Source organism: Anabrus simplex, chromosome 4 (assembly GCF_040414725.1).
Source record: "Anabrus simplex isolate iqAnaSimp1 chromosome 4, ASM4041472v1, whole genome shotgun sequence".
Taxonomy (NCBI): Eukaryota; Metazoa; Arthropoda; class Insecta; order Orthoptera; family Tettigoniidae; genus Anabrus; species Anabrus simplex.
The window spans coordinates 231,877,358-231,890,832 of NC_090268.1; the positions used below are offsets into that span (position 1 = coordinate 231,877,358).

At 39.5% G+C, this 13,475-nt stretch overlaps 1 protein-coding gene across 1 annotated transcript in view; it reads left to right on the forward strand.

Annotated features, from left to right (window-relative positions):
• LOC136871815 (DNA (cytosine-5)-methyltransferase 1) overlaps positions 1-13,475 on the forward strand; it is a 211,873-nt gene that overhangs the window by 173,559 nt on the left and 24,839 nt on the right. The window contains exon 23 of the mRNA XM_067145426.2: positions 13,243-13,354. Coding sequence (XP_067001527.2) covers positions 13,243-13,354 — 112 coding nt within the window. The remainder of the gene's footprint in view (positions 1-13,242; positions 13,355-13,475) is intronic.

Genomic DNA, 13,475 nt, shown 5'->3' on the forward strand with positions numbered 1-13,475 from the left:
GTGTAATATGTTCTGTGAGTGCAAAGAATGTGATTGACAATAATGACTCATAGATCAGAGGACTCATTCACGTAAGAAGTGAGCGTTTAGCTGCACAATATGAAGGAGTGGGAAATATGCTTCAGCAAGGAACAGCAGGATCGCGAGTAGGGAAGCATGGCTCTCCAACGATACTTAATATGCGAAGCTGGATGTCGTGTGTCTGTGATGCAATCCTGGTGTTTCCCTACTCTCTTGATAATCAGCGTTGCCACGCTTGTTATTTTACACTAAACCAAGCAGTTTTGAGTTATTGTTTAGGTGCAAGAAATTGATGATTATGATTATACTTGTTGTTTAAAGGGGCCTAACATCTAGGTCTTCGACCCCACAAGAAATTGAAAATAGATCACTTCTTGTATAGGGAATTAGCTACGTTTTGAAGACCTTTAGCTACAAAAAATTGATTTATCGTTGTTGGTATAGGGGATTTAACTATTTTTCATGGTCGAGCAGTGACTTCCTCTTTATGGAAGTTGACGATGCTGGGAATCGTGTGTGAAGTATGTGAGGGCTTCACACGGCAAAGCAGTCCTTCACAACAGTAGTGGCGCAGCTTTGGTAGTGGCTGATTGGATATATTGTTTAGCCCAATCATCGTAATGGTGCTGAGTGCATTACATGTGAGTTGTGGAATTAAGTGTTAAGTGTGTGTGTACATTGTTGTTTAATATTCACATAGAGTACATCATGCCAAAAACTAAATTAAGTAGTGCAAGTAGGCGTAAAGGCTACCAGGACGAGCCTTATTCTGAATTTATTTCTACAGATTCTAAAATATTATATTGTAAGGCATGCGAGAAGAAGGTAGGTAGTGAAAAACTATATCAAATATTGCATATGTAAACACATCCAAACGTAAGAAGTCAGTCGCTAGGAAACATAATACGAATTCTGCTATGCAAAAGCAGCTTGTGGAATGTTTTGGGAGTAGGCTAACACAGTTTTCCTCAGATATCTGTCAGGCCTTTCTAGCAGCAGATGTTCCTCTGTTCAAGCTCAACAGTCCACTCAGAAGTATGCAAAACTCATGTCACCTGGTGTTACAAGAAAGTAATATCCAATATTCAGAAGTTTTTATAAAATCAGTACATGTGGTTAGTGTTGATGAAACAACAGACTCTGAAAGTCTTTTTGTAATGAATACAGCAAACTCGATTATCCGGGCTAATCACCGGACAAATTATCATGGATAACTGAAAACTCGGATAATACAAATTCGTGCATTTTAATGCATAATAAAACTTTTAATTATATAGAACATACAATTATGTTTGAAAAGGCTATAATGTAAAACAATTAACACATTCAATAACCACTTTTATGAATAATGCAGGCCAATTTCTTTAAAAATTACATCTGTTGTTGGTAAAAGACTCTTGAGGTACAAAAAGTGAATTCTGAGACATCCTTTTTGCTATTTTTAATGTCTCTAACTGTCTGAACACCAATCCCATATTAATTCGCTAACTTCTTTACTGATTCTTCTTTTTCGAACTTCTCATTTAATTCAAGCTTTTGTTTTAAAATTAAAAAAGCACTTCAGCTTCGTAGCCATAACCGCTATACAGTACATTGTTTAGCTCTCGAACAAAGCACGCTTGCGATCGAGAGCTCGCTCGAATTTCAAGCGCTGGTTCACAAATATTCAGAATGCCGTGACAAAATAAAAATTGTAATACAATAAACATTTTGGCTGCACGGATAACCCGCAAACCGGATAATCGGGAGTTTGATGTATAGTAGTTGAAGCCCTTAGTAAAGAACAGCCAACTATATCTTCTCAATATATGATAGCTAGTGGACTCTAACAACACAACTCTAACTCAAGTTTGTCATTGATTCAATGAAATTGTTGTGGCCTGATGGTATTAGATACAACAATGTACTCATAACAGACGCAGCTAGTTATATTATTAAATTGGGGACAACGTTAAAAGGTATTTTGACTCATGTAATTCACTTAACATGCCTCACGCATGGACTGCATCGCATAACAGAGACTGTTCGTTCATGCTATCCACTAGTGGACAAGTTAGTGTCATCAGTTAAGAAAATATTTGTAAAACCTCCATCATGAGTTCAGATATTCAGAACAATAACATCTGATATTCTCTTACCACCACAACCTATTTTAATGCACTGGGGATCATGGCTTGAGGCTGTGCTCTATTATTCTGATTATTTCCTGAAAATTAGAGAAGTTGTAAAAGCATTAGATCCTAATGAAGCAGCATCTATTAAGCTGGCTCAGCAAACATTGTCAAGCAGCCACCAACTGAAGAGCTCAACTTAGCACACTGGGGCGAAACTCTGGCAACCAGGAATGAGAGCTGGAAAATTTATAATGTCCAATAACGGACCATTTATATTTGTATTATAAATTTACTCATTCGGGACAAATATTTCAGGTTTCGTATGGGAATCAACATGTATATCACCTGATGGCCAGACAGGCATCAATTTTTGGTAATGAGACAGAGTCTCTCAAAGTGCATTGGCACTGCCGGTGGCTCCAAGTAGCTTACGCAGTGGCCTCCACGGTATGCATGAGCCATGCCTCTTGATGGGTGTGCTATTTACCAACTGAAGAGCCCAACTTAGCACACTGGGACGAAACGCTGGCAACCAGGAATCAGTTAGCTGGAAAATTTATAATGTCCAATAACGGACCATTTATATCAGTATCCATTATTCAGGAGATAGTGGGTTCAAACCCCACTGTCGGCAGCCCTGAAGGTGGTTTTCCGTGATTTCCCGTTTTCACACCAGGCAAATGCTGGGGCTGTACCTTAATTAAGGCCATGGCCGCTTCCTTCCCACTCCTATCCCTTTCCTGTCCCATCGTCGCCATAAGACTTATCTGTGTCGGTGCAACGTAAAACAACTTGTAAAAAGAAGTGATTTCTAAAGAAGAAAATATAAGGTTCCAAGACAAATCTACATTAAAAGCCAAATTATTATCTCAGAAAGGAGAGGAAAAAGGTCAGAAAGAATGAAGAAATACTGGGCACAAGGGAAATAACATACGGAGAAATGATTGATTCAACATACCCCAAAGAGAGTGAAATGGAATAATAACAATAATTACTTTTGCTAAAAGGCGAGAAAGCAGGGTTAGGCTATATGATCGTATGTCCCTAGTTCCTAAATGCCAAGGTTTTGTTGCTCTCTTGTAAAATAAGAAACGTGACTTAACAATATGATATATATAACGATATAATGGTTCTCAGGTACAGAAACAAAATATAATTCATAGAAAGAAACACCATAAAGGATCTACATATGCTGAGTAAAAGGCAACAACGTATATATACTGTATATACACAAGGATAACGTAAATGACACTTGAAATAATAAATAAATAAATAAATAAATAATTTACACTATATTCACAAAATGAGCACATACTTGTTTTATAATGTCCTCTAAGCTCTTCAATACCATTGAGTCCTTCTTCATCACTTCTGTCGTCCTCACCGGACGTCGGCTCCCAGGTGGATTGCTAAGGACTCTTATAATATCTCCAAGAGGTTCCTCATCCCTCATGAAGTCTTTCACCACCTTCTTTGTGTGTTCATATTTACACTTCCAGTCTTCGGCGGATATTGACGCGAATTTCTCTCTAGCGAGTTTCTCTACGTCGTCAATAGTGAAGGTGACGTGAGAAGCTACCCAGTTCTTCACTTCTGTCCACATTATTTCAATACTGTTTAATTCAGGATGATATGGGGCAGTCGAAGGACAGAGCGTCCGTACTGTTTGATGAGTTCATCTAGGACGTAGGTTTTGTGTGCTGGCTTGTGCAATTTGATAAGCTTATAAAGCTCGTGTTTGTACATCGTCTCATGGTGTGGAATGTTCCTATTCACTAGCCAGGAGATCAACGTCACTTTTCGTGAGCTGGAGGTTGGAGCACGATCTACTTCCTTGTTGTGATATGACGCGTTGAAAAAAAAAAACATTATTCATGTCATCGTGGTAGTTACCACTCTCGCTGCCAGACTTCCAGATTAGCAGGCAGTTCTCAATGAAACCCATTTCCCCGCCAGCATGTACAGCTACAAGTATTTTTCCTTTTTGACATGGGTACTGATATACCGGATATTGAATTATCAGACCAGCCTTTGCTGGATACATGGGACGTATGTTGGCCCTATATAGGTTTCATCCATGTACGCTATAGGCCTATCCTCTGCCAGATACTGGAATTTTTTTTCAAATAAATAAATCTTTTGTATTTTATGTCATGCTTTTCCATTAGGATGCACTTTTTAGTGTTAGTTTTTTTCCCAACAATATCCTAATGCTCGAAGGATTCAGTCGACACTAGTTTTGTATCCTTTGAATTTTAAGCCTTTCTCTAACATTGCACGCATTTTTTAAATTGCAGGTAAACATTTTTCAACAAAATAAAAATTGTTTACAATACGACGTATGGCATCTTCGTCAAAGTCGCCCATTCCAGTAACATTCATTGTGCACATTCTTTTTTGTTTGGTGTTTCAAACAGACTATCTGGGTTTTTTTTTTTTCCTAATTCTATCGCTTTTTGTTTTTTGCTCTTAATCCGTGCCACAGAACTTTCTGACACTCCAACAGCTACTGCTACTCTTTCCTGCACTTTCTTACAATCTATCACAAACTTTTCTTCCGTTGTCTCTCTTTCCATAAAGTCTATAACGTTCGAGACTGCCGCATGAGTCTGAATCTTTAGCGCCTTACGATGCATGCTACTTTTAACGCCTTCCATACTGTCACAGATAGGCCTAACGTACACCACCACTAACCACAGTTATTACACAACGAGAAATTAGAAAGCAGCGCATGACAGCTGAGTGTAAACCTATGCACTGAACTGTCCTTGTAGCAGGAGCTCTGTTAGGAGGGGATGCGCTACACTAGATCGTCCAAAGTGCACATGCGTGACCAGACATGTTCCTGGCTGGGCCGATCACTATCCAGTATTCGGGAAATAGTGGGCTCGAATCCCACTGTCGGCAGCCCTGAAGTTGGTTTTCCGTGGTTCCCAATTTTCACTCCTGGCAAATGCTGGGGCTGTACCTTAATTAAGGCCACGGCCGCTTCCTTCCCACCTCCTAGCCCTTTCCTGTCCCATCTTTGCCATAAGACCTATCTGTGTCTGTGATGTAAAACAACTTGTAAAAGAAATTTATATATATCACATCACATCCCTTTCCACCTTGGATTTTGCTGCAGGGCCCTATCAAACCTTTTCCTGATCAAAGTTTATAAAAAAATTATTATTTTCATAGACATGATATTGTATAGGCTTTTGGGCTTGTGCCATGACAAGAAAATAAGGTGAAATTCTTAACGTTCGATGATGTATTTGTGATTTGGACAGAAGGTCCTGAGAAACTTCATCTATTTCTAGACCACCTAAATCAGCAACATCCGTCAATAAAATTCACTATGGAGATGGAGTCGGATGGATGCCTTCCTTTCTTGGATGTTCTAGTAAGAAAGAAACCGAACGGCTCCTTAGGACATAGCATCTATAGTAAGCCTACCCACACAAATCGCTATCTTCATACAGATTCTCACCACCATCCAGTACAAAAACAAGGCATCCTCACGACACTCGCCAAGAGAGCGAGACGAATTTGTGAGCCATCACATATCCAGATGGAGATGGACACGCTCAAAGTTGCGTTCAAGGGTAAACAGCGATTTGCAGATTCATAGAGCCCTACGTCCCAGAGAAACGACCAAGCAAATTTCACAGAAGGAAGAAGTGAAGGGAACTGCCTACTTGCCTTACATTCACAACACCACAGATCGAATTGCCAAGGTCCTCCGCAAACACAACATAAATACAGTGTTTGGCACCGCCGCTAAAATTGCTCACAGTCGGAGTAAAACCAAGGACAAATTGTCCCCACTTGTACATCCCGGGGTATACGAAATTCCCTGTACGATACCAATATAAATAGTCCGTTATTGGACATTATAAATTTTCCAGCTAACTCGTTCCTGGTTGCCAGCGTTTCGCCCTGGTGTGCTAGGCTGGGCTCATCAGTTGGTACCTAGCACACCTACCAAGACGCTGGCTAGTGCATACCGCGGAGGCCACTGCGTAGGCTAATTGTAGCCACCGGCAGTGCCAATGCACTATGAGACACTTTGTCCCATTATCAAAAATTGATGCCTGCCTGGCCATCAGATGATATAGATGTTGATTCCCAACAACATCATCTATATCATCTACATCATCTGATGGCCAGGCAGGCATCAATTTTTGATAATGGGACAAAGTGTCTCATAGTGCATTGGCACTGCCGGTGGCTACAATTAGCCTACGCAGTGGCCTCCGCGGTATGCACTAGCCAGCGTCTTGGTAGGTGTGCTAGGTACCAACTGATGAGCCCAGCCTAGCACACGAGGGCGAAACGCTGGCAACCAGGAATGAGTTAGCTGGAAAATTTATAATGTCCAATAACGGACCATTTATATTGGTATTATAAATTTACTCATTCAGAACAAATATTTCAGATTCCCTATGGGAATCAACATCTATATCATTCCCTGTACGTGCGGTAAAGTATACATCGGCCAAACATGCCGGTCCATTGGTACCCACATCAAAGAACATGAACATAATATTCGTCTCAACCAACCTGACAAATCGGCAATAGCTGAGCACGCTCTATCGTTGGGTCATGATGTCATTTTCCAAGATGCTCGAGCTCTTACCCACACTAGACACTACGGGTCCAGGATTATACGGGAAGCTGTGGAAATACGTAGAAATCCTAACAATTTCAACAGGGACACCAGCTATCAATTAAGTAATACCTGGTTGCCAGCCAGTAAGAATTTACGTAGGTAGTTCCCTTCCCTGCCCCTTCACTATTGTTATTTCGTCTCGGTGTTTTTCCAAATTCGTACGTTCTTCGTCGCCAGATGTTTCATTCCAGGCTTATGTCTATGTCTTACACCTGTCATATGTTACGGAAACACGTTTTGTGAACCGCTTAGTCTGATTGTGATGGTTCGGTCAGCTTACGCGTCGAATGCTAGCGTTGTGCCATGTCCTGGGGTCCATCGGTGGTGAATGAACGTACCATTTCCACTTCTACTTCTATCATCATCATCATCATCTTCATCCTAAACCATCTCCAGTTTCCCGGGTGTGGTATATGAGCCTCCTCCATCTCATCCTGTCCTTGTACCATTCTTCACCAACTTGTCCCAATCATGACCTCTCAGCAGTACATCGTTCTTAACTAAATCTATCCATTTCCTTCGTGGCCTGCCCACGGGTCGTCTTCCTTCTACTTTTCTGTCAGATTCCTTCCTTGCAGTTCTGTTTACTGGCATCCTCTTCATGTGACCAAACCACTTCAGTCTTGATATGTGAATCTTGTTGAGGAGAGAATCATCTGTTCCTACTTCTTCTCTAATTTTCTCATTCCTAATCTTGTCTTTCCTGATTTTCTGGATCATAGTGCGAAGGAATTTCATTTCAGCTGCCTGAAGTTTGGAATTATCTCTATTGGTCAGTGTTGTGGTTTTGAGACTGTATGTAAGAGTTGGTGTATAATAGGACTTGTACAATGTCATTTTTGTTTTCATGGGTATTTGCTCATCCCACAGCAGGTGTCTTACCTGGTGGTAAAATTGTGTTGCCTTATTGATTCGATTGTTCACCTCTATTATAACGTTCCAAATTCAAAAGTGTCATTGTTTAAGAAGCCTTTCTCGTGGACAGTAGAGATTTCTTCTGAGGATGCAGAACACAGTTTTCTGCGAAACGTTAAGAATTTCACCTTATTTTCTTGACACGGCACAAGCCCAAAAGCCTATACAATATCATGTCTATAAGTACGGGCCGTGAAAGCATTAATGGCAATATTATTTTCATGTTCCATGTTGTTGACAATATAATTATTGTGGACAAATGAGGTAATCCACCTAATCAATACAATAGAAAATTAGTACTGTCATTGTAGATGAATTATGGTACTAGTTTTGGCCTATTAATATTAGGCCATCATCAGCCATAAGGTCTTAAAACACTTAAAAAACTAATTGGCCATACATATAATAAAAATAAACACAACACTTGAAAATAGTTTGATGTATTATTCAATATACACTAAAATAAGTCACTGTCTTGAGGATATAACACAACACTTGAAAATTCTCATGATCTGTTGGTATACTTCAATAAATATAAACCACTGTTTTGAGGATCTATAAATAATTTCTTGAACACTATTGTGAAAAATTAAGGTAGAATAGATCGATGTTAAATTAGATCTTAGTTGATTATGTTATGATACAATAATCATTTCCCTGCTAGTGACTACTTTTCCAGATGTTTGCTCAAGACTTTTTAACTGCTTCCACAAGCCTCATTGGTTCCATCATGAGCATGCTACTTCTCTCCAACTCTGTGATGGTTCCCAGCAGCTTACTAAAGTTGCCTTCAGGAACGCCACATCTGATCGAACCGATGGGCAGGACATAACTTTCTTGACTTCTCTTATACAGACAGCATCCTCATCATCTATGGCCTGAATTATATAGCGTTGCAACAAAACCAACTTGCCACAATACATAAATTAATAGGCCTATAAATGCTATAACAAATACGATCATAGTCCTCAATCACAAAGAGATAAAAGGGACCCTCTTAATTCAAGCTTGGCAGAAGACTACTCTTCCATTAGTAGTGAAGTTGAGATCTCCAGTGATGCACTGCTTCAGCCAGTAGGTCCCGGAAGATTTTTCTTTAGGCATTGTCAAACTTGCTCTTCGAAGGGGCTGATGACCTGGATGTTAGGCTCCTTTAAACAACAACCGTCATCACTTCTTCAAAGTAGATCTCAACACAATCTCACGACAAAGCGTCCAAGAACTTGACGGGAAGTAAGTAGGAAATATGGATGTATACAACATAGTTTGATGTTGATTGATTCTTGCATATCTTCTTAGGAGGTGGGAGGAGTGGAAGAGTTCATTGTCAAATTGTTCCTCTTTGTCCTCAAGTAAATTCAAGTGCTATATTTGGAGACTTCTGAGAATTCTCCTTATTGTTAATGGGGTAAACCTGTTGAGAACAAGAAAATAATTTTGTCGTACACACCAGCTAGTTTTAATGGAACGGAAGAAAATGGCATTCTTTAAAAGACTGCCAAAAGGCATTAAATAGGCATTTATACAAAAATAGGCACGAACCTTTGAATAGGCATTTATAGGCACAATAAAACCAACAAATCTGGCTAAAAAGAGCCTAAAACGGATTTATATCTTAAAAGCCTATGTTTCTGTATACAGGAATGAAATAGGCAAAATCTTGTCCCTAAAGTTCTCTTCAATGAATCACTGCAGATACGATCAGAGAACATCTTCTGCATTGCAAAAACCTGACATAACAGACAGAATCTCCAGAAACACTACTTTACTTTACTTTGCTGAGCTTACACTAGAAAAAGAAAATGAATTCCTTTATTTTGTGACTTTTAACAGATTTTTTTAATACATTGCTTGAAACAGATGGATAAATGAGTAAATATATGCAATGGAAACTCTATTCAGTATTGTTATTTAGGGCTGGTTTACACGGGTAGAGTAGCGAGGCGAGTAGAGTGGATAGTAGAGCTACTAGCATCGTGTAAACGACCGGGATAGTAGCAAGTAGAGTAGAGTAGTTAGTAGGCACCGAGCTCCGAGAGCTGGCGGAGAAGTCCGAGGACGCTCGATTTTTCAGCTGGCGCGTCATTCGACTGCTGTATTTGCATGTGTGTACAGGCGGTGGTAGTACGTTGAGCATTTATTTGGCGGCAAAATGAAGTGGACGGAAGAAGAAACTTGCAAATTTGTGGAGCTCTACAGCGAAAAAGAATGTTTATGGAACATAAACAGCGTTACTTATAGAAATAAGAATATGAGACGGGCGGCGGAAGAGGACTTGATTGCGAAAATGGGTAAAGAGGGTTTTGGGTTAACGGAACTGAAACAGAAAATAAAAAAATTACGATGTACATACAATCAAGAACTCATGAAAATACGAAGATCCAAGAAGTCTGTAGGTGGTGCCGCAGACATCTACACTCGAAGTTGCAACATAAAATATAAACAAATGTCAGCTGGATTTTCACTTATTATGAAGATTTCTCAAGTTTCAGTGTTACACAGCGTGTTCATCATGTGTCTCGACATGTTTAAGTTAGGCAATACAATGGTGCAGGACTGTGTACATTAATCATATTAATAACATACATAGGAATTTTCTACATATCACTTGCCACTGCCATTAATTTTCAGCAAAAACAGTAATTTCCCCAACAAATTGAATAGTTTCCATATGTTGTTTGGAATATCCAAAATAATTATTGTTTACAGTACAGTGTCAGATCTAGAAGCTTAAGCTCTACACCTGGGCCGTACAAGCAACGAACAAAAAAAATTAAATAGATCAATAATTGGGATAGTTATGGCGAAGAAGCTGCTGCAAATTAGGCCTACGCCAGAGTAATTTACAGTGTACTTATGACCGGTTACGTCTCAAAACTCACGTGCGAAAATTAGTAGCAAATGGTATCAAAACTCACGACTGCAAACTAATAGCTAAATTAATATTCCAATGAGTCTCAAAATTCACGACTCCGGATAGCAGGTGCCTGCGATGACGGCAGGAGGGGTGAGGTGCGCGGTGACTCACTCACCAGGCCTCTCCTGAGGCCACAATACCATTAACATGAAATTTATATCAAAAGGAAAAGTACGTTATATTACCTTTAAGACCACAGAAAAATGTTTTGATGATAATAATGATGATAATAATAATAATAATAATAATAATACACCTCTGTCTCATTCACCGACCATGATTTTCCCCTGTGTGTTGGGGTGGCAGAGTAACATCCACAGTATCCTCTGCCTATCGTAAGAGGTGACTAAAAGGGGCCCCAGGGGTATTTACATTTTTTAGAAAAGGCCCTTGTCTTTCTTTGCCCGAAACCTTCATTTTCTCGAAGTATGGGCCACCTTCCATTTTTTCCCTCTGATTAGTATTAATAGAGGATGGCTGCCCAGTTGCACTCCCTCTTAAAACAGTAATCACCACCACCACCTTTTCCTTCATTGTTTTCAACACTTATTGAATTTTAATGAACCTTTCCACATTTTCTTGGCTGGGGAAAGAACCACCATCATAAAATATCATCAACATCAGCGCTGTGGAGTCTTTTTTAAGTCATCTAGCAACAGAACGTCAAAGATAGCGATTGGCTACTTCGCTATATTTTAGATAAAATTCTGACACATTTAAATTTATGATTTCATAAATTTGGTGACCCAAGTAGTCAATACTACGAGTATATGACATTGCGTTTCGTGTAATCGCGTGGGCGTGATGTAATATATTAATCAATGCTAAGTAAGGCATCTGGGAGTACATGACTCAGTCATACGTGTGGAGCATGAGTTCATATTATTTTCGGAAAGCGTATCAGAGACCGTTCATCATACTCGCCCACTTTCTGGAGGGAATGGAGATAAGTAATTTAATTTCCCTGCGATGAGATTCATGACCAAATTAATCTCTAATGAAACTAAATGAGTGAATTAACAGTCGTAATATTTAATATCGGTAAAATAAAGTTTCTTATATAAGTAAATGCCGTCTTCTGGCCTCATAATAGAACTAAGCCCTGGTAATTACTACCAACTGAAAATTTATTTTAACTAGCAGCAGGCAATATACCTACTTTAATTTTATGTCGTCCGGCTGCATGGATACATGGTTAGCATGCTGGCCTGTGGTCCAATGGGTCCAGGGAGTCCCAGGTTCGACTCCTGGCCTGGATTTTCACTTTCATTTGTTAATTCCTATGGCTCGGGAACTGAGTGTTTGTGCCGTCTTCAGCATTGGACTTCATGTATTGCAAAAAAAAGAGGCGTATTTCTATTTTTCATCTATTCACATAATTCAATCGATTATCCATCCGACACACTTACACCGAAAAATGTATTCATGACGCAACCGATTATTCTACGCGATATAACTGAATGGTATTTGAAATTCATTTGATTATTTATTCCATTATTTAAATAACCGGATGGAAGCTATTTGATTTTTTAAAAATTTCCAATTATATCATCACTAGTAGGGTGGGCGTATATCCATTCAAAGAAGATCTGGTCCTGCTCGTGAGGTTTGAGACTGGCCCAGATAGAGAAACCTATTCTTGCTAATCCTCTTCTTAGAATTCGTGAATTTTGATACTCGTGAGTTTTGAGACTCGTGGGTTCTGAGACGACACACTGATGGCCAATGGGTATTCTTTCTATAACTTTTGAAATGAATTCTGTAAAATTTCATTCGGATAAGATTTAGGTTGGCTGAAATACAAAAAAAAATGGAAATAGAAACATCACTACAGTCTAACTGGGGAAAGGAGTACCTCACCCCTTCACCGTGAAACAAAAACCTTCGCCAGAATTATGATCTATAATTAGACTGGAGCTCGTATATATAGTTTTATCTTAGAAATCACCACTACAGTATTCACAGACGAAGACTAGTAAAATCCTGAGGGGATGATTACACTGTCGTTACTTTCTGTACAATAATAAATACAGTCATAAAAATTCAATCGTTTGTGTTCCTGGGTTAAAATACATGCTTGTACTGCCAGGGAACTGCTCCTTCATTAACAAAATGATTCCTGAGACGATCCCTCATGTTCTTGACCAACTGTGTCGAGTTTGTCCCCCCATATTTCTCCAAATTGCCAAGTTCTCTCAGAATTAATGCCGATGCCCCGATTGTCTCTCTCCTACTAAGCCAGCCTCTTACCCATTCCCTTTTTTCCTCATTTACTTGTTCTAACGCTTCACTAACCTCTTGCAGTAATATGTTTGTAAATGTCTTTAAACACTTCCTTACGATGTGCTTACGGCTTGACATGGTGCTACTACTGTACTCTACTCTACTGTATGCCTCTACTCCCGTATGAACGATACGAGTGTCAACTCTACCAGACAGCGGTAGAGTAGAGTAACGTGGCTACTCTACTAACTACTCTACTCGCCTCGCTACTCCACCCGTGTAAACCAGCTCTTAGTCCTGTGCAGTGTTTTCCTTATATAGTATTAAATATTATGGTTTGGCTGTATGGCAAGCAATATTTAAATGAAATTTTTCCTGTACATACTGTATGTTTACAGGTTGATCATTCTTGCAGCTGCACCTGGCGAGGTACTTCCCAACCATCCAGAGCCTGTTCATGTGTTCAATCCAAGGGCTTGCCAGCTTGCTGTCATTGTAGATGATAGAAAGGTACTTGGTTAAAGTATACCTGTAATGCTTTTTATTTCCTTCTTCATTTTATCATATTTTAGTCAGTACAGTGACAACTAAAAGCTATTCTCCTCTGTCCATTTATCAGTCTATTTGCCAG